Raw genomic sequence first — 22,919 nt, forward strand, 5'->3', positions numbered from 1 at the left:
CCTTAAAAATTCTAGTTTATAATAACGGGAACAAACGCGCCCTTCGTACGTACGGTGGATCGGAAAACGTAGAAATGGTAGAGAGATATAAATTGACAATTCTGCTATGTCGATTTTACACTGAAATCCGTTCGATTTGAAATTGAGCGTGTAAGTAAAGCAAAAGAAGCAACGAACAAACTCTGGCTGCAAAGTCGACGCGCGTCTATAGAGACCGAAGTTAAGCAAAGAAAGACAGCGCAACGCATTTTTCTTTTTCACTTGGTTGCTATTGGATATTCTGAATTACGATGGCAATCTTTCTCATTGCCGTGAAAGCTCGGGACATCGCATTTGCAATTCGATACGCGGTGATGCTTCAGTTCGTATTAACTAACGGCTGCATAGAAAAGGTGAATATTTCGCTTCGTTATAAAAATTGAACGTCTGTTGAGGAGCAGTTATATCGAATTCATCCCTCTTTCAACTTTTGATGAGCAGCTTGTAGAAAATTATTCATGCCAGATTACTTAGCTTGACTCGAGTATGTACTATTAATTCATATACATACTGCCAAGTCGAATAGCTATATGACTACTATGTGGTATGGTACAAACGATCCTACCCTACTCTATATTTCAGTCGATATTCTATATATAAAACCATGTCTAATTATATAATAATTCATCTCCTTTACCAACATTTCTTCATATATCAAACTTTCCTGCTAACTTCTTTATGATGGACATGGACGTGAAACGATAAAAAATTTAATCCACCCCTCTCCCCCCTCCCCCCATCCTCCGATTCGTCTTTCAGTCAGGCAACTGAAAGCTTTTACGGGAATGGTCTTTTTGAAAAATCGAGGAAAGCAAAAGAGGGCGGACTCTATATTTGCAGCGTGGCGGGGCGGGGCTGTAGTTTTCTTAAATTTGATATTTCATTTGGCTAAGTACGCTGCCTTGCTCGTAACGCGACGCTTCAATTACGTTTAATTAAATTATGTTATATAATTATTAGTATCGTTTAATTAAATTATGCAGAAATTTTAGTATTCCGTTCACGTGTGACGAGGGGAATATAGCGAAGCGTGCGAAACTTGGTTAAAAAGTTCCGGGTCTAAGGTGCATATCTAAAATAAGTCCCTGAGAAAATTAAATCGCAACACGGCAATATATCGGATAAGATTAGACGTGTTTACTTTATAATAGCTACATCTACACAGTACGCGCGTACATATATGCGTATAAAGTGGTTTTAAAGTTCCAAAGCATCCTTTTGCATTAACGGCATTTGTATTCCGGATGCTGTGCGTAACTCTTTGATCGATATCACGATAATATGAAAATCATTTCAACTGGCAAAAACCTAGCGAAAGAACTACCCGTCCTGTTTTTCGCTGAATTCTTTTATATTTCCTTGTTATATACTTTTTCACACGTTAACGGAATCTTTGAACGGGGAGCGTACGTTCTTACGATTATTCAATATCTATTTATCGACTACGATCGTATTAAGATTATCCAATATAACGTCTGACGAAAATACTTATGGAAACCTTTGTACGAAACATTTCGAAACTATATTAGCACCGCAGCGAAGCACGACTATCCTGATTATGCTAAGCAAAAATTTGAAACTGGATACGACCGTGTCTCGTTACTACGATGCTAATTAAAGTAAACGTTGTCGATAGTATGTTGCTCGAGTACTATAATAGTAAAAGTAATATACCCGATAACGTACGTAATTACCGGTTAGTTTTAGTTAATCACCTTGATATGAAGTGATAGATATGTATGGCGGCGCGAAAAATTCGGCTTCGCCACCGATTCCGCGTAATTGATGCGCGTGATGCACTCGTGCATTCGGAATCGCACAGAACCGCATCGCTGCCCTCGCGTGCTTCGTTAATCACGCACGTTGACGGTTGAATCTTGGCAAAAAGAAAAGGGGAGAAGGAAAGAAGTGAACGCATTCGTAAGAGAGTAAAAGAGAGAAAGAGAGTGGAAGGGAGAAGGTATAAAAGACATGAATGCGAGTCGTTGCTCGCTTTGCTGTTCGTACAGGAAGCTCATCGAGAGTTATGCGCAGGACTGTACTTACGTGCACCGTGCACTCTTCGTTTATCGAATTTCTTCTTTGTCTTTTTCTTTGCTCTCCGTAAAATAATAAACGCTCTTTTTTCTCGTCCTTTAATAACACCGGTGATTTTTTACAGGATAAATGAAAACCTCGGATTATATCTTAGGTCATTCGTTTACTTAACATTATAAATTAAGATAAAATTAAATAGCAAGCATCGAAGCTTGTAATTATAAACACAGTTATTTTATTGTTCGATTTAATTTCATTTCATTTAATTCATATGTATTCTATTTATATGTATGTAATAATAACGATAATAATAATAATTATTGTTAAACTGAGATGAGGAGAGTTTGAAGTATTGAGGATTATAATTAGAATCAGAAAAATTGTAGATAGTATTAGTACAGAAATGATTAATTCTACTGAATTAGAAAGAGAATCTATCTCATCGTGTCAATAAGATTAGATAAAATAAAGAGTTAGAATTATAAATATTACGCCACTCGCTTAAAGCGGACAAATTTTTCCACATTTCGATCGCTACGAAATTTTATTAAAGGGCAAAATAATAATAATAATAATAATAATAATAATAATAATAATAATAATAATAATAATAATAATAATAATAATCAGAATGGTTTAAAAGATAAAATATCTAATTTTAGGTAAAAGCAGTGACCGAATATTTTTCGTGAAAATTCTGGCAACACCTGAGAAATATTGAAAAATTTCCAAAATGATGGAATACATGTAGTTCCAGAAAATAACAGATAATGAATGCCGGAAAATTTTATCTAAAGGAATTAAAATTTTACAGAATAATCTAACATTATTATCATTTTTAAAACTTTAGATAAGAGATAACGTGGAGGTTAGTGTATACATACTCATTGAAATTACTTGTTATATTTTAGTTGACATGTGTTTGCGATTCGCTCGATAAAGTAATCAGTTCTTATCTGAGTATGACTTTTTTTTTTTAGAAGCTCATTTTTAAATGTCACATGTATAAATAACTGACACGACGAACGGTTGTATTGATAATCTATATTCCTCCAAAAGTAACATAAAATATATACGTATAAAAGATTATAACGGGTATATTTTAGGAAGATTGTTTTAGAAACTATGTTATTTTCTTACCCAGCGAACAAAGTGTAAGGAGAGAACCGATATTCCCGTCACGGACTGTACGAGAAGCCATTTTGAATCTTCCTCGGAAAATTTATTACTTTACCTTCATTAGTTTCCACGTTATCCGAGTTTAAACACGCTGTATCGTTTTCTATTCAGTCTCGTAAATGAGCTCACGGTTTATTAATGAACGTCAACCGATTATAGTAAAATTGTATAATTGTGGATCGTAATTGGAGTGTCGTGAATTTATTGGAACGAAAGACGTTTATATCGATCGGCCAGAAATCCTATCGATCGTTAAAGAACTGAAAATAATTTTCATTTTCTTGGGACGATAAGTTGCTGATATTCGTTTACCAGGAAAAAGAGATGTTTTTTTTTTTTTTTTAAAGCATGTGCTTTTTGAAGGAGCACATTGTTACAAATGAGGGCCTCTGGCGTGGGATATGAGTCATCTAACGACTTGTTTCACTTGACGAACATCCATAAAACTGAACTGACGGCTTACAAATAAGCATACTCGACACCAGCCTTAAAACTACTCCGATGTTTCGCTTACTACCAACCTTATTTTTGCATGTTGCATGATTTCGCAGAAAATTAAAAAGCTCTAATTAATTTTACTCGAGTAATCAATTTAATTAAATTCAATTTAAAGATAATTTTACTCGTTAGATATATTTTTATACGTGTTTCCCTATTACGCGTATTTCTCTACCACACAAGTTTCTAACAAAATACGTAAATAAACGCATAAATACCTACGCTCTACTTATTATATAATTCTCTATCATTCAAGTATCAAAACTTCCCATTTAAAACACAAATCCTGTACGTAGATTGTCTGTTTGTAAATTTCAAACACATCGAACACATACCTAAACGCGATCAGTTTATAAACACAAAGACTCGTCAACGTTCGAAGCGAAGGTTGCCGAAATTACGCGTCCGAAAGGAAATCTGTCAGTCGTTCGCGTACCGTGCTAGGTACCAGCCGTTCTTAATACGCAAATAAGGTTCGTCGAAACGAACGAAGCCTATGTAAATTGCGTACAATTTTCTCGCTACGCACGCACTTCGTTTTCTAATATAACATTGATTTCCGTTGCAGTTGTTGGGCGGTGCTTGCTTCAGCCACGGTCCGTACACGTTCTATAAAGCAGTTCGAATAGGAAACGGTCGTGTACTTCGTCTTGGAAGCTTCTTCCTCACGAAATTGTGGAGCGATGCAGATCTCGTCAGCATCGGGGAACTTCAGTTGCTGTGGATGGACAGCAGGGGACCGAATCAACCTCTGGCATCTTTACGGCTGTACTTTTTGCCGGAGAACACCCCGGATGGCCGAAGGGACACGCACGGAGAGGTGAGTGATTTTCGCCTTTTTATCCATGTACTTGTTTCTCTTTGTCGAGTCTCCAGATGAAACTATCACTCGACACGAATACTTCGCTTTCAGTAGATTGGCAGTATCGGGGACCACAGAAGACATTCGTGATAAGTCAGATATTTTTGTTTTTCATACGAGTTTTCGTATAAATTTTCGATTAATATTCCTGATCAATTGCATATAGATAATTATCGTTAGCCAATTAAGCGTTAGCAGAGTATTTTCACGAAACCTTATATGGTTCTCTTTAACTAATATGTTAGAGGAAATTCTGTTGTTTTAACCAGCGAATAAGATAAGGGAATCGTACTTAGTAGATTTTTCTCCGGTAATATTCGTTTGCTTGTATTTTATTCGATCGTACGTTGTTTTAACTACGGAAGGTAGAAAGTAACGTTTTCGAGCAATGAATCAGTCGAATTGCCTATTCAGTCGCTCTCGTTGTGAAAATAATGAATTAGAGAAGCAATCTTGGTTCACGGGCGATAGTAGCGCGTAAATAGTTATGCGCTGGAAAATAGAAAGTAATATTTAAACCGATAAATCAGCTGGGATTGCTACATTGTGACTTTATTGCGAAAGTAACGGAGAGATGTATAAGATACAGATAGTAAGATACGTAAGTATAATTCAAAGTAAAATGGTAAAATAGTAAATCTCACGGCAAAAATACGTAGAAAAGATAATCTCGTTTCGCGATAGAACCGAGCGAATTACTCGAGTGTAATCTTTTATTCGAGTTAATTGCCCCAGATAAGATAATAAGCAATCTTTTTCCTTTTAACTTTAAAATATAAAGTACAGCATTAATTGAACATACATATAATCAGGCTGAAACGACGTTTAAGAAGCAGGACGAAGTATAATACAACGTTGAAATTTTTCGTACAAAGAAGCGGTAAAGGAGGAGGAGGACATTTTATATTCGCAAGTCTAATAATAATCATAAAATACGTGAGACCGATTTCACGCGTTTTCACGTCACAATAGGTCGATGTAATTTTATTTTAGCTCGATTAATTTCCAGATATTTCATTCCCCGGTAGCGTTTTTCAATTCGTGTGAAATATACGTAGAATACGAATTAAGACGAAGTATGTGTCTTCCAAAATTAAATGATTTCATAGAAACTGTTGAAATCGTTGAAATCGAAGAAGTCATCTATAAGTTGTTCAGATGACGTTCTATATGAGTCATAAATCTTTTCGACCGGCAAACAATGCAATTTAATTGCCCTCTCTTCGAAGACATAGTAATCGTGGTTGCGCCGCGATATATAGCGGTGGAACAACGATCGCGTTCCGATCGCAATGATTTAAAAGATCGTCGAACGATTAGGAGTGTCGTAATGCCAGAATTTTTCTGAATTCTCTGCCGGCTAATTTTAGCGATGCGATGCAACCTTGATCTAATTCATCGGTCGACCACGTTGCTCGAAACAATTCTATATTCCTGCGCTGAATGCGCAACGAAAAACCTCAACTCGAAACGTGATTCTTACGAAATCAGAATGTGCACATGTATTTCTGATCCTTTTTTTACTTTACATAATACTTCACACAGACGTGTTCTATGATACGTTTAAACGTCAACTCTTTAATTACCAGGGGGGTCTTGTTTTTTCTGTTTATCTTCCTTTGATAAACATTATTTTTCACACGCATTATATAAAAAGGAAAAAAAAAAACACTTGGAATCGGTTTCCACCGAATAAATAACGTACAAGTAACATCCTCTTATCTAAAGTTTATCCCGGTCGAAAAGTTGCAAAGCGAATAATTGTAATTTAGCTGGTAATCGCTGGCAAACACTCGAACGCGTCGTTCCACAACGAGGAAATGCTCTTTCGACGTCGTAAACCGGTTTACGTTCTGTTTTTTCCACGTTGCTCGAACATTTCATCGGCAAAAATCACTCGGAGCACGCTTTGGGTAAATCGCGTTTTTTTCGCGTGACGACTGACCATTAACCTCTCATTAAATTCTATGGTACCGCAAAAATTTCTGTCTTTTTTCCTTTCGATCTTCTCTTTTCTTCTTTCGTTTTTCTTTCCTTTTGACAAAATTAATTTAATATGCTGTACAAACGGTGTATTCGTTTTTGCGTTGGGTTCGTGTATCGTATGGGATTGCAGGCCATTTCTACCGGCCCAAAGCTATAGTTTAACTAAAATTAATCTGTCTTATAATAACGCGATTATCGCTGCCACGGTAGTGTTCAGGGCACATTCGTGTACTCGGAATCAAATTCACCTTGTATTATGCTAACGACATGCTAATGGCCCCTTCTTTAACGACCGTTTCCTTTTGTGAGTTCGCTTTTGATTCCTCGAGTTCTCCTCGTCGGCCGTAGCTTCCCATCTGGCGATATTAATTACGAAATATCGTATCCGCCAGGCGTTTTGTATGCCGAAACAAAAGTAAAAAGGAAAAAGAAAAGGGAGAAACGATAGAGATGAGGAATATACCTCAACTTCATCGCCAATAAACTTTCGCTTGTTTCCAATACTAAATTGCATTATGTCGTCCCACGGCGGGTCAATAAATATTCAGAAGCTGCATTGATCGATTATAACGTGAATCGGCGCGTATATGTAACTCGGCGTAAAGTGATTAATAATTGCGAGTTTATATTTATTAATGCGAAACGACAATGCGCCCGAGAAGCGAAGAGAATCAATTGGATCGAAGTGGGAAAACAATAAAAAAAAAAAAAAAAAAAAAAAAAAAAACAACGAAGGAGAGAAAGAGAGAGAGAAGAAAAATATGAAACAAATTGGCGGAGTTGAAAAATTTATGGAATTCCGAGGCACGCTCGTGAAACGAAATATAGATTTATTTCCCCCTGCTAATAGAGGAACGCGAAAAACGAGTAATCGGTGTTATCGAATTTTGTTCGCCAGGAAAACGCAATGTGTACTCGATAATTTAATTGAGACTCGATAATTTTCTTGAACGGACAGTGCGTTCGTATACACGCATACTTTGGATTCACGCGTCGCATTTGCATAAATCTATTAAAATTCATAGCCTCCTAATCAAGTAATTCTCGGCGCTTGTCATAATGGGGGGAAAAAAAAAAGAAGAAAGAAAGAAAGAAAGGATGTAGAGGGGGAAAACGTCGGAATGAAATCGTTTTTATCGTTGGAAAAATACGCGATAAAATCAGGAAGACTCGAGATGTGCGATAAAATTGCAACGTTGTAAGATACGCTCGTTGAAAAAGTCCAAAATGAGAACGTGATTGGCAACTGAATATGGTGGGATATTAGGAAAAAAAAAAAAAAATAAAAGAAAGAAAAATAAATAGTTGCTGCGAGAGATGGATAGTGGAAGAGAGATTTACGAGCCTGGGCTTTGAAAGTATCGCGGCGTGGAATTTTTTGTTATTATAGAAGTATTACGCTTACATCGTTTACACAAGGAACGCTTAACGCAATTTTTTAGAAAAAGAAAGGAGAGAAAAAAGAACGAGGGAGGCAGTAGATGCAGATCTGTATGTTGTTCCTGCGGCTTTCATACTTGCCGGATTTTATTCAAAACCATATTTGCATTCTCATTATTTTTTTGCCCCTTCCTCGTTTGAGCTTCTCTGAAATTCCGCGGAGTTCCATACTTATAATTCATTTCCCGTCTTCTCTAAGCATTAAATTCGTTTCTTTTCTACGTTCTAAAGGTGCGAGTAATGTAATATAATATATCTAACGCCAGAACGTTAATTTGCAACGTACTGGATATCACATTGTGTTTTCATTAACGACTTTTGCCATTATTCGACGCGATAAATCACGACATAAATTCAAATTTATGGATTGCGAGAGCGAAAATTTTAAAGAATACGCTGATCGATCTGGCTATTTTGCTAATAATTTGTACATATTACCGATTTAAACGAATATATTTAGTAGAAATGACACGGGAATTACAGTCAAACGTCTAACGTTGAAATTTATTGCTCAAACGTAACGCGATCATTGCATAACATTATTGTAACAGAAAATATAAATTATGCGTGAGTGGCGTTTATCGAGTAATTTATCTAACAGAAGTGTAACGAATCTAGTAAATATCATTATTATCGTTAAATATTAACAAATAATGATTACACGAATTGTACCCTGTTAAATCCTGCCGAATCTCTGGCACAGTTTGCAAAATTTCAATAGAAGTAAAGCAGAGATATGCAAAAAAAGGTTAGATTTAAAGGATAGAAAAGGTTAATAGAGGCAAAAGCGTAAAGTACAGAGTGGCAGATGTAAAAATGCTGCGGAAGGGTCTACAGAACACAAGCAAAATCCCTCGTTGGATGGTTAGGGTGGATTTTGGGGTTGGCCTGTTCTACTATCGAGACATTGTCAATTAAGCGCAGCCCTTCGCTCGTCATTTTCACTGTTTACAGGCTGGTTAGCTTGAAAGCATCGTATATTACAGTCTAGAAATGGATTTTCTTTCTCTCGTGGCACGCAGAAATTCAATTTGAGATTTTTTTTCAAATTCATCTTCAGTCGTTTGTCCGTCATTTTCATTTAACAATTCTCAAAGGATGAATTTCCCGAATCAAATCTGCCCGGTAAAAATATAGAGAAACATAGTTGTTTAAGATAATGTAAAATAAAAGAGAACATGGATAAATCGCGGTAAAATCAAATACATATTTCTCGATCGTAAATCATTTCTCGCCAATTCGACTTTTAATTGGCGAACCGACGAAAAGAAACGTTAAAATATTTCTCGAGTGAAGTGGTTTATATCGAGCTCGTCGCGATATCTTAGAAAAATGGTTTTATCGATTTACGATTAAAACGATATATGGCGTGTACCGAAATACGGGTAGAAGAGAAGTAAGTAACGTTATTCGCTTTTGCTCTAACAACAAACTTCCATTCGCATTTACTAATTGGCAGAGTCACGAACAGTCAAAACAGCATTTAGTTAGTCGAATTGTTGAGCTAATTAAATATGCACCGAGTACGGAATGTTGTGTGTGACTCAACGCAACTTCTTTCCATGGAATATAAATAATTCCATCGTATCAAACTTGCAACGAGGAATTCGCGATAAAAAAAAATATATATATATATATATAATTCCTCGAACATGGTTCTATAAACGAGCGTTATGAATTATTTAAATAACCTACTTGGACGGAAAATTGCTTTTTCAATAATACATTTTCTCCGTCGTAATCTTACTTATCGAAACGTCTAGTTTGTCTTATCAGTATGTATTACTTCTTAATGAACGTACTTTATATTCTCCTTTTATTATCCTACTTTTCCAACTTTTAATTTTTATTTGAATCGTTATCGTTGATTTTACTATAAATACTTTACTTAGATTTTTCTGAAAGGCTCGAGCTTAATTATAATGCTGGAATATCGGTTTTTATCCTCTTTTTTTTTTTTATTTTTTTGCGTTTCCACGTGTTTCCTCGTTTCTTCCTCGCTCGAAATCTTGAAAGGAATATCGGTAGCGTTCTAGAAATCCACTGTCGCAACTTTTCATATGTAATCTCAACTTTTGAATTTTTACGAATAACTATGTCGATTGTATTTGTTGGAAATATTATAGAAATTGTTTTTAGATTTAAAAGTACCGTTTGTATACGTGTATGCACGATAATGGCGGGGACATAATGGGCACTTTGGTAAATGGAAAAACACATAGCGTTCGTTATTATTTTAAATCGATAAACGTCTGTGCACGCGAGAGCCACTGTTAAATCGAATCACCGTGCTCACAATCACGACCGTATTATTGCACACGGCATCGAGTAAGAACAACAAATTGGATGCAGCCTTGGAAATATTATTTTAAATGACTTTTGAAACCGGATAGCTGCAAACACTACGCTCCCAGTAAAATGACATTCTTTTACTTCAATTATTATTTTCATTCCAGCTAATACCAATCGGACGAAAATCAATTTGCTCTTGCGTTTAAAAAATTTAGCAGAGGGACAATCTTTGACCGTGGCTTACGCGGAAAAGTAATTTAACAATTGTTAAAGCTACAATAGAGAGGCAAAGCCTGAGTAAAAGCAGTTATGATTCTCTACTCTCCTCTCTTTCCTTTTTTTTTCTTTCTTTTTTTTTTTTTTTTTTGCAAAGAGTAAAAAATTTCTGTGGCCAGAAAAAATTGTATTTTGTGTTTGTAAAAAAATTTCGTCAGAGAAGAAACTACCACGAAAAATTGAAAATTTCCTTTCCTTGGAAAAAAAACAAAAACAAAAAAGAAAAAGAGAAAGGAAGGGAAACAGTTTTGATTTGTAGTTTATTTATTGGTTATCCCGAAAGGTTAAAAATTTGAAATAGAAAAAAAAAAAAAAAAAATACGAATAGGATAAAAGATGGAGTTATCGAATTGAACGGAATGTTGGAAAATGATGGAAACATTTCTGTATTATGTAGACTTTTTTAAAGCATTATGCCGTTACGCTGCAAATATGTAGAAATAAGTATCTCTGCGAGCTCGACAAGGTTACGTTCTAATACTGTCTGCAGAAATGACGTAATGAATAATGCATTCTCTGGTTTAAATGTTAGTTTTATGAAACGCAACACTCGCACACGCCTCGTGCAGATCAACGTTAATTCGTTCTCGATGGTGTTTGATGCACGTTCCATGACAACGTGAATTCGCGTAAATAAAAAAAATCTCATTTATTACATTCAAAGGTTGGAAAAATATCATAAATATTTAGATTACTTTTTACGGCGTATATGTATGATCTTGCAAGCTTTGTTTTATTACGTTAGTCCGTTGTCTTTCAATTTCAGTCGAGTGTTTCAAAGATCGATAAATCTTTTGCTTTAATTCTCGCTTCGATTGCGACTCTCCAACTTGGAGACCGATTGCTCTCAAACCATTGACGAACTTGACGTAATTGTTTCCACGTAATCGAAAACTTGCAAGATTTAAAAATAGATTCCATCGAATTAGAGAACCGTTACGACTGTTAGACTGCGGATTTATACGATTAAACCAGTGAAACAGAGATTTCTATCGCTAAATGTTATAACGAGTAGTTATGCTTCTGATATTGTTCGTATTTTAACATATTATCGACGAACACACGGATAGAACATGACAAAGGCCTATCTTCTTTAATCTCTTTATTTCGAGCAATCGAAAATAAGGATTAAAGGATAGCTTTGGTACGACACTGATTATTATAGCTTATTACAGATTATTATAGCTTACGACACTGATTATTGAATTTTTAAACTCAATGTGGTCTTCAATTTTCCGTTGATTAGATTTCCGAATAAATTTCAATTTCACGTAAATTAATAGAAATCCGTATTCTAGTAACTGGATGCATATAAAATAGCATTTAATTCTTAATTTGACGCGTCTACGGCGAGATAACGGAAATAAGAATTCACGAAGCTTGGATTTTGATTTCGAAACTGTTGGAAAGACAATTGAGAGAATTGATCAAGAAGCCCATGACCCTATCTTAGTAAATTAGAAGCAGAAACGCCCTGCAGCTGTTGATGGATAAACATTGCTGTTCGATAGTCAAGATAAATCGAACCTTTTAATTCGCTCGTGTTCATCGATCATGTCAATTATACGTGACACAGTCGATTCGCGATAAATCGTTGGCATAATATTTTCACACTTTCCGGCTTCGTACTGGGATTAGTCGATTGTAATAGTTCTACGTACAATGACTCACAGAAAGTATGCGAAACGTGTACACTTACGGTAGAAAACTTTTGTGTACATATATTACGTGTTTTGTATGAAACATTTCGAAATTTTATCAGCACCGCGTTGCTTGCAGGTTTGTACAAGTGTTGGAATACCATGGCGAATCCGTATAACTACAGTGATAGCTAATTAGAAAAAATGTTGACGATTATTTTTCAAAGAAAAGCGAAAAAGGGGAAAAAATGAAAGATGAAAGCAGATACTTTACGCTTTTCGACTTTGTTCCGGCTGTTTTCTCTCTTTCTGATTCTTCAAAGTCCCCCGTGATGACCCTTGAAAAGAATCAAAGAGCGCGAAGAGACAGCGAGGAATGGACTGTGTAGAAAACGATGTGTCACTATAAACGACCAGAAAACGCGTTACCGAAGAGATTTGGCGAGATTTCGCGCCCTTTCATCTCCTTCTCGCCTTCTCGCTGCAGATTTCATTTCATCCATCCAGCTTTGATTTCATTTTATTTTCTTACGGCAACTTCTAAACGAAAACGGCAATTACGGGTCATTTCTTGACTTGTTCGCGTCTCTAAACGTCGTTGAAAATAAGATTGAAAATAGGATGGCGAGAAAGGGCGCAAAATGCTGGATAAATATATCTGAAAGATGGCACTTCTCTTCTTTCGTGCAGACTTTCGTGTTTTCAAGTTTCTCGTTGATTTCGCCTCGATTTCCACGCTCTCCGCTAACGCCATTGTAAATTCGGCTTAATGAAGAAATTCTCATTCGTGCAACGTCGTTACAAACTCTGCTGGCCGAATAAAAAGTAAACTGATTCGGAAGGAATAAACAACGCCGATAACTTGATATCTTAAGAGGCTGATTATTTTGACAAATGTATTAAAAAGTTTCGTTTCCTTTTGTGTTTGCAATCCGACGCTTTTCTTTTCCACCGTTTCTTTTTTTCTCGTTCGTTCGATACGTTGAAGATTTCGTTATCCGCGGAAAACGTTTGGACTCTTAGAGAATTTCCATGAGAACTTCGAAGATCCCCTCTGTTTTTACGAAAAAATTCTTTTACCATTTTCTTTTCTTTTACCACCTTTTTTCGTCCCCCATTTTTTTTTTTTTTTTTTTTATGCGAAGTAATTTAAGAGGATATGAACTTTTCTACCTCCGTTTCAAAGGTTGCTTTTATTTTTCTTCTTTCTTCCCCTTCCTTCGTCCGGCTGTAGAACTTTTCATGAAGTTTTTCCAGTGTAATTCTAGATAAATACGCGCATTAATTTTTAGTAGCGTTGTTGAATTTCTATTTTCGCGAAATTTTATTCTACTTCGTCTCTTTAATTTAATTACTGCATTGGATGTTGGAATGCGCGTGATATAATGAGGAAAATAAATGTAAATATTATTTCGCCGATGAAACTCCGACGTGTACAGAACGGAGGCCACGAGTTCAAAAACCAGTTCCCCCGAAGCCTAATTAATAAATGTAGCTTTCGCATTATTAGTTTTTGTTGTAACAAGCCCTTGTTCGGATATGATATCCGTACACAGGCGAAAATGATGATATTAATATGGAGATAAACTAGAGCGCGGAATAATTTCTGAAATAACTCGACCGGAGTTGAAAAATTTTCTCTGTTCGCTTGTAGGGGAAAGAAAAGAGAAATAGCGGTCTGGCGCGGGCATTTAATTCGCAAAATGTCGCCCTCCCGTTTTATTTTCGATTTCATTGTTGCGTCGATATCGTGTCGCACCGATTGATGCACAATATTTACGAATCGAAACCCTTGCTGATCGGGGGATGAATTTTTGAGCGAATGAAGAGAGAAATAGCGGAGGTTACAAAACGAAGGGAGAAAAATATATACAAGTCGTCGTGGTATTGTTGAGCAGCATAAATACAGACGGCAAAGAGAATAACAAGAGCGAACAAAGTGTTGTTTTGCATGCATTCCATCGCGATCGAACATAGACGCTACGAATATTTCATTGCACTCCGTCGGAAAATACTTTACGCTCGTTTATTTCCTCCCCGCGAGAAAAAGTTTGTTCCGGGAGCGATGAAATTTATTTGCACTCGTTTCTTCGTGGCTTAATATTTCCTTCTTCTTTTTTTCTCTCCCCTTCTTTTCAACTTTTCCTTTTTTTTCCTCGTTTTATCTTTCCCCTCGTTTCTGTTTTACGCGTGTGTACTCAGCGAGAGAGAACCTTGACGTCCTATTTCCGTGCCGCTTCAAGTGTCTTTCGGGCAATTCGATTTTATAATTTCGAGAACGCCTAGAAAAAAGATTAATCAGTCTCAAGGAGCCTACGGCGAAATTCAAGCGGATACGAGTCTCTCTGTCGAGAAACTTCGAGTTGGTTCTCCGAACGATCGCCCGGGAAATTGCATACTTTGGCAGGTATCATTCCTTTTAAATAGACGATAGAAACGTACAAATTGACCCAGATTGACTTAATCGTAACCAACGTTAAATCGTAAATTGTTTAGCCACTGTATATAGGATCATTTGTATTTTCCAATAAACCTATCGATCGACGTTTCGATTAAAAAATATGAATTTTTGAAATTCTCGAACAAATAACCACGACATCGTGATCTCATGCTATTATCGTCGATCTAATTGATAGACTGAGAAACGAGAACGAGTCCATTTCATTTCACGAGGCTATTGTTTATGAATCGAGAGATTATCAACGAGCGATAGCCTGTATAAAGCACATATGTACATACATACTTGCCGCTCTACTTATCGTTATTTAATTATCGAAACAACTTTCTATCCATTACTTGGTAAAAATTAGGTTTCCTAGAATTTGCTCAGTTTCTTCCACGGATCAAGTAGATTTCTCACATGCGATTATCACGTTCCTTCCATTCGTTGTTATAATTTATCGTATCCTCAGCTTCGTTCTGTTCTATCGAATCCATGGAGTTACACGAACCTGACGTGATGCACACACTTCATTTGATACTCGCGGGGAGTCCACGCTGGCCTGCATAATTTATTAGAAAATTGCGAACGAGTTTCCTCGTCTCCTCTCTATTCTTCTATCCGTCTTTCTCTGCTCTTCTTATAGACGTCTTCACGCGCACGCATGCAGTCTCCACGTTAGAATAATTCAATGTTCTAAATAAAACTCGTGGAATTCGCGTGCACGCGGTTGTTGTTAGGCCAGTGTTGAGGACGATGGGGAATCCGCGATCGGGTGAACGTACCCTTAAGCCCTGCACATACAACGCGATTAACCCGTCTGCATCGTTTTCTTCCATTAGACGCTGATCCTAAATCGTACAAAGCGTTTTTTTATCGTCACATATTCGAATGTTGTCACTGCTCGCGCCTTTTATTCTTCGCGTTACGTCGTTCGACTTTTTCCCCGAGATCTTGACAATCGTATGAGGGATGCAACTGTTCGTTCAAGAAGTTGGAGCATAATGCCAACACTCGGAAATATCGATTCTTTTTGCTCTGCTCGCGTGGTGCGTCCGCGATTGGGAAAAAGAATACCAAAATAGCTTCTTGGAGGGCTTTAAGTTTAATTAGAAGCTTTAGAATAGTGGAGTTTACGACGACGAATCGATTGGCAGACACCGCAGCGCTGCTTTTAGGCAAACATTTTGAGAATAAATGGCTCGGTCTGGCGCTCAAAATTGTTGCTGATGTAGTTTGAGCACATCCCTCTGGGATTGTTATCGAATTTCGAGAGGAATGCCTTGAAAGCGACGGAAGCTGAATCGGGAACTTTGTGAAAAATTTCGCGAATCCCGGGAACGATATAATTCTGTAGAGAAATGAAGAGCGAAGAGCTGTTCGTTCGAGGGTCTGATCGATTTAAGAAACTGCCGTAGCTTGTATTACAAATAGAAAACAGAGCCGAGGAGAACAAAATCTTCTTTAATGCTCCGAATGGTCCGCTTTGAAATCTCCTTTAATTTAACAAGGAAGAATGGAAAACACAGTTGCTGTACACGTATTACATTTTTAACAATCCCATTACATTTTGAATGCAAATATTACTTTGCAGAGAAACATTCAAGATGGAAATATATGGAATTAACGTTTACCGCGCAGCGAAAAGAGAATAAGAACGGAGGAAGGAAATTTCATTTAAGTAGCGTTGTAGCCGTGACATAAAACCTCTACTATATTCTTGGAAAATATTTTTTTACAAAATTTCATTATAATGGAAATACACTAGCTCGCGAAAGTATTTCAATACTTGTAGAAATCTCTTACGTGTACGTGTGTTGTATATAAAAATGTTCTATGGTAAGTGTTCGAATACTTTTGCCGGCCCGTGTATCTGTTTCCGCAACGTGGAGCATCATCGTGAAGAGAGAAAAGGAAAAATCGTTTTCTTTTATTAAAACGTAACATTATATCGGAAAAGCCGTGGTCGTGAAATATCGTCAAAGTTTTCGATACGAATAACAGAACTGACGTAAATGCACGAATATAATTATTCGTTGCATTTAAATACAGATTGATTTATTTTCATACATGGCGCGTGTCGGAGATAAATTATTTGCGAAAAGCAACGGGAAATTGATATACACGAGGCGTACAACATGGCGGATATCTAATATCACTTTGTATGTTCGAAGTCGGAGATTGCACGTGTACGCACAAAAATCAATGCAGTGTTTGTAAAGGCTCTTATTCAGAAGCGTGACTTACATAATACATCCGTACAGTACGCTGGCAATGCTTCGTACAGATATAACTCATAAAATCGTACAAACTGGCAGAATCGATTTGTTTACGTTGATTCATTTCTTACCGTACTAGATAAATCTTTTTTCATTTTCTATTTCTTTCTTTTTTCTTACACACATGCTCGTGTGTCGGATTTTTATTTGTCGCGCTAATTCTTTCGCGCAGCAAGATCGCAGCAGGAAAACATAGTAACAAGTACAGTACGTTTTGTTTATATTCCGAATCACTTCGTCTGTGAAACATTTGGAAAATTTTAAAAAGAATGAGAAAGAAGAAACACGCGTTTAGTTGCCACGCTAAATATAAAAACAATTTTGGTAGCCTGAATCTTAAAAAATACTGTCTGTGTATTTGTATTACACCGATGTATCCCCTATAACGTTTTCATACCGTTTAATTAAGTTCGTTATCTAGCGGTACCTTCGTACGACTATAAACATCTGATACTATGAAAATGAAATATATAGAACCCCTGTAAAAAGATGTTTCGTTCGAAAGTAAAGATATACACGTGCCAATACCTTGTCCAGCTACCGTAAAACATAGAAAATGTGAATTATCTATCGTATTGTTCTCCTTCGTATATTTTCCTCGGTCGAAAGGTTATTCATATTGAATTTAATTATCATTCGGTTCGCATAATGCTAAGTTATACAAAATACGCGATTGAACCGTAAATTGAAGTAATTAGCAAAATATTTAATTAAATTGTTAGCCTGGCCATTAAACGGAGGAATTCATTAAACGGTCGTATCGTGTTTTATTTGCAACTGTAATACATGAACCGTGTGTATTAATTAAATTTGATTTGGCCCGTCCGCTGTTACAACTGCACGACATGATCTACTGTTGTGCACGCTATCTTGTAAACTATGACGTAATCGATAACAGAGTCGAGCGAGGGGAAAAAAAGAAATTATGATTCAGTTCGTGTAACGCGCGCGGGTTTACCGAATCCGGTATTTCAAGAATAGAAGTCCCCACTTTCTCTCTCTCTCTCTCTTTCTGCCTCTCTTTCTCACTGTACTCAATCAACAACCGATTTTCCGTAAAATTTTCAACTCGATTTCACGGCGAACAAGTACATCGCAATCACGCGTTCCGTGAAATGAATGTTCACAGTTGACTGGTATTAAATTCATCTACGTATAAACGTTCTTCGTATGAATCAAGAAAATAAAGTTGTTTTTTTTTTCTTTTTGACGTCCGTTTAATATTAATCGAGCGGCTAAAGAACGTTTTTATGATAAATATGTATACAGGTTTCTGATGTAGCTACTTTCAAATGAAAGAATTATTGGGAAAGTGTACAGTGTCCGAAATTTACATAAAACCACTATAAACGTTTTTTTTTTTTGGTAAAATCATGTAGTTATTCCATTCTGATAACAAGTTTGTGTATGATACCATTTTGGGAAAACTGGGACAGAAACGTACACGTAACAATGATTTTTTAATATCATCCATGGAAAGAATAGAAGAAAGCAATTTTATTTATCAACACGACAACGTTCCCGTTCATACATCGAAACAAATGAAACAGTGGCTGCGCCAAAAAATATCAATGTTTCAACATGGCCAGCATGTTTACTAGAATCGAAACTCGTAAGAAAATCTGTGGAGAATAATTGCAAGAGAAGTTTGTACCAATTTCAGACAGTATAATTCCATTAGTGGAATTTATCAAACGCTGCAAACGAAGCGTGCACGTCTATCGATAAAAAGATGGTACAAAATATAATTTCGTTGAAAAGATGGCAATTATACGTTGATATGGAAACAGCGAAGAAATTATCGTTAATTCTAATTTTACAGTCGAAATTTATTCGTTTAAAGCGCGCGTCGATTCGTAGAAATTCCTCATTTCGTTTTCTCTTATATTATATCTCTACGTTTTTTAAAAATAACCTTCCGTTTTTGGAATCGAAGTGTACGTCTGTTCTTTGATTTTGTGATTTTAATTTTACTATTTAATTTTATTCGTTTGAAGCGCGCGTCGATTCATAGAAATTCTTCATTTCGTTTTCTCTTAAATTATATTTCTACGTTTTTTAGAAATAATCTTGTGTTGTTAGAATCGAAGTGTGTGTCCGTTCTTTGATTTTTTAATTTTAATTTTACAATTTAATTTTATTCGTTTGAAGCGCGCGTCGATCCATGGAAATTCTTCATTTCGTTTTCTCTTAAATTATATTTCTACGTTTTTTTTTAAATAATCTTCTGTTGTTGGAATCGAAGTGTATACCTGTTCTTTGATTTTTTAATTTTAATTTTACAATTTAATTTTATTCGTTTGAAGCGCGCGTCGATCCATGGAAATTCTTCATTTCGTTTTCTCTTAAATTATATTTCTACGTTTTTTTTTAAATAATCTTCTGTTGTTAGAATCGAAGTGTATATCTGCTCTCTAATTTTTCCAAATTACTATCATGCACGAACTCGTCGTTAGAATGGAATAATCAATTAGAATAAACGTGTCTGTCGTACTTTACATCTCCTCTCCTTTTTCATTTTTTTGCTTTGACACTCGTAAAAGCATTGTTTCGTTGAATAAAGATATAGTATCGACGTAAATCCATTAACACTTGAAATTGACTCGATTTCATGTTGGATCCACTTTAATGCGAAAACGATAGAATGGCGTCGGTATCATCAATCAATAGGGGGAGTATCGATCTTGAGTTTTGACATCGGTTTCATCCCGGGGACGATCCAAAATTTCTGTGTACAGGGTGACACCGTTGTTATGGTAGGTAGCGTTTACCTGTATATTCTAGATGCAGTTAATTAATTAGACGTAACGCGCGTGCAATGAACGAAAGCACCTCGTGCCAAGTAAATTCGCCAGATTGTCCAAATAAAACGTAAATTCTGTCCCTCAATCGGCATCTAGCCCCGTGCATTACGCGTTCCACCAGATTTATGTGAATTTAGTTCGGCATGTAGTACTCACTATGGATATATTAGAACACTGTCACGTAGAAATGGAATCGAGTGGAGAACTGTTTGTGAACTGCAACTGACCCGAACGCTTGATTCACTCGCTCGAATACAGACGGAAGTGGGACGAGTGTAATTCTCTGATTGATTATTGTTGCCTCTACTTTCGCCTGAAAAATACACCTTTTCCGATAGGCACGTGTTTTTCCATATTTTGCCCGATATAAAGGCAAATCGAATCGGACTGTTAGTTTTTTGTTTCTTTTTTTTTTAGGAAAATTATCTGTTGCAACTCATCAACGATATTTTCTCCCGATCATCTTCGTTACGCTCGACTTGATCTTACAGTATCGTTCATTTAGGAAAGCGATATTTATTCGTAATTTACAAACTTGAAAAACATCATCTTTTTCAATCATCTCGATGCAATTTGTCCTGATAAAAGTATCGATCTTTTAAGAAACTAATTCTCTAAACTAATTCTATACTAAGAACTCATTCGTAACGTACAATTCGATAAAAATAATTCAGATAATTTATAATAATTCAATTCGATGAAATCTTTCTGGAATAAATATTTCCTTGTAATCTATTAATTCGCCAACAATGAACTTCCTCTACGATCTGGATTTTCTACTGATTAGAGGAGCAGTCGACGAAAGGTTCTCCGAGGCTTGTAACATTTCCAACATAACACGTATGGACGCCATTCGAGTCAGGTTTATTCCCATCTCTAGTAGTACGGTGTTGGTACGTTGTTGGTGCAGCGTGGTTCGCATGGTTGCCGGGGATCTCGGGGTTAGGGAGGAATCGAGAACGACGGGGGTGGACCAAGGGGGTGCCAAATGGAAGCTATAGCAGGGTATAGAGCTACTCTGTATGGGTAAGTGGAGAGAGCCAGTGTTATTGGTTTTTGTTGCGCATGCCTACTGCCGGCGCCAATCTGGCGAATTATTAGCCAAGTTTAACTGGCCAGAGGTGAGATAGATTATGACAGGAGTTGGTAATTTAATGGCCTCACTCCACTCTTGCGTATTAATCGATTAATATTTTTCTTTTAACCTAGTCAGAATTATCGATCCGAAAAAATCAGTTCAATCGTTTCATCCTCCAGCTGATTCATTCGATATCAATCGTTGAAATTTATCGGTTAATAATTGATCGTCGTGATTACGTTGCTCGTTGATAACGAATACGAATAGACTGCAGAAATTTTATTGCGAGATCAAATCGTTAACGACCTCTATTATTTTATATAAGATACGTTTAAATCGTTTGCACTTTTCCTCTTAGCGTATCGAAGATCTTCACGCAAATTCATATTTTTATGTGTAGGAGTAAAATATAAGACACGTGCACTTTGAGCATTTTTCTAATCAAATTCAAATTTTCTCGCTCGTTTGTCTTACTCAATTTAGTTAGATTCTTTTCTATTTTTTTTTTTTTTTTTCTTTTATCCTTCCCCTTGTTATAAGATAAAGGATAGAAATTGGCGAAGTAATCGATCACGATGACCATCGATTCCCCCTCGCCTTACATATCGTTTTATTGTCAGGTTACCGGGAAACCCACTCGATGGCATAAAATGAATTTTCATGGGCAATCAAAGGGAACGACTCGAGGGTTCGTAGAAACCAAGTTGGAAAATTTATGAACAGAGTCAAAGATTCCAACTCTTTTATTTAGACGTATACATGTCCTATCGAAAAGGAAGAAAAAGTGTGTCTTTTAACAGTCACCGTAAAAAGAAAAGCTCGCTCATGCCCCTTATCGTACACGGCGTTTCATTTTTTCTTTCGAATCGTGCCACCCCACTCGAGATCCTGAAAAGCCAATTTCACCGATAAGCGAGCAGCTGCAACTGCCCGCGCGGCGATCGCGTTTAAACGAAATTAGTCCGCGCGCGCGGTGTGCATAAGGTTATAAACGCTACCAAAAAACGAGCTAGTGTCCGAGGGATGGACGAAAGTGAAAGTTTCGAATAGAAATTCCGTAAAAATTGTCTGCAGTTTCAGGGAAAATTCGATTCAAATTACAGAGTTCGAACGATCCAATAGAATACCGATTTCCTATCGCTAGGGATCGCGGTTTGATATTTGTTCCAGCTCTGTAAAAGATAACCTAAAGAATATTAATCGAACGTCGTAACCGGTAGAAATTTCCAAACAAACCGATCTTTTCGAAAAATCATCAAATCCGATTTGCCATTCATCCATAATACTTTCAACAGAGTTGCTAATAATAATCGTAATGATCGACATGAATGATAGTGCACAATTTATTAAAAAAAAAAAAAAAAAAAAAAAAAAAAGAAACAAACAGACTGTATCCAATGGAAATTAGCAGAGGAATCGGCGATAGTATCGACGATGATAATGACGAGAAAGTTATCGGTCCTTGGAGCGACATTAACCTTTAAATTGCTACAGGTAGTAGCCGAGACATGTGTATAGCTGGTCGAATGAACTCGACAGGTTCAAAACCGTTTGTATTTGCGTTCATGCATTTTCGTGGGCAATGGTATGTGTCCGGCCGATAGCCACGGCAGATGCTTAAGGCGCGTTCACACGGCCGTGATCGGTGTGTGCGTATTTACCTGCTCACTATCACCGCCATATTGCGGATACGTTCGTGTGGGATTTGTGGGTTGGACAGTGGCGGCGACGCTTTCGTTCTTGGTTTACTTAGGCGAATACAGAGTGCCCTTATGAACGCTACAATGCCAACTGAGTAAAAAGGGGTTACTTTGGTCGAGTTTCTTTTTTATTTCCTTCGTCCCATTCAAGCCCGCCTCGAATCGGTTTTCCCCGGCCCCCTTTTTGTCGCTCGTCGCGTGCAATTTCTGCGATTCATGCCACCCTCTTGTTATCGATCAATTAATATACGAAGATCACACAGGCGAAATACGATAAGTCTATCTTTGTTGATTTTCCCACTTTTATGTCATTTAGTTCATTTAGAAAACAGTTGAAGAAAGGAAACATTGTGATAGATTCGAAGACGT

At 36.7% G+C, this 22,919-nt stretch overlaps 1 protein-coding gene across 5 annotated transcripts in view; it reads left to right on the top strand.

The window, feature by feature from the left end:
- Nucleotides 1–22,919, top strand: part of LOC126924922 (mastermind-like domain-containing protein 1) — a 172,081-nt gene that overhangs the window by 41,046 nt on the left and 108,116 nt on the right. For 4 of the 5 annotated variants that reach the window (XM_050739922.1, XM_050739921.1, XM_050739919.1 and 1 more), the window contains one exon: nt 4,322–4,573. In XM_050739922.1, the coding sequence (XP_050595879.1) occupies nt 4,322–4,573 (252 nt within the window). Of the gene's footprint in view, nt 1–4,124; nt 4,227–4,321; nt 4,574–22,919 lie in introns of those variants that run through there. The other variant, XM_050739924.1, reaches the window with a different exon arrangement.

Source organism: Bombus affinis, chromosome 15 (genome assembly GCF_024516045.1).
Source record: "Bombus affinis isolate iyBomAffi1 chromosome 15, iyBomAffi1.2, whole genome shotgun sequence".
In the NCBI taxonomy this organism is placed as follows: Eukaryota; Metazoa; Arthropoda; class Insecta; order Hymenoptera; family Apidae; genus Bombus; species Bombus affinis.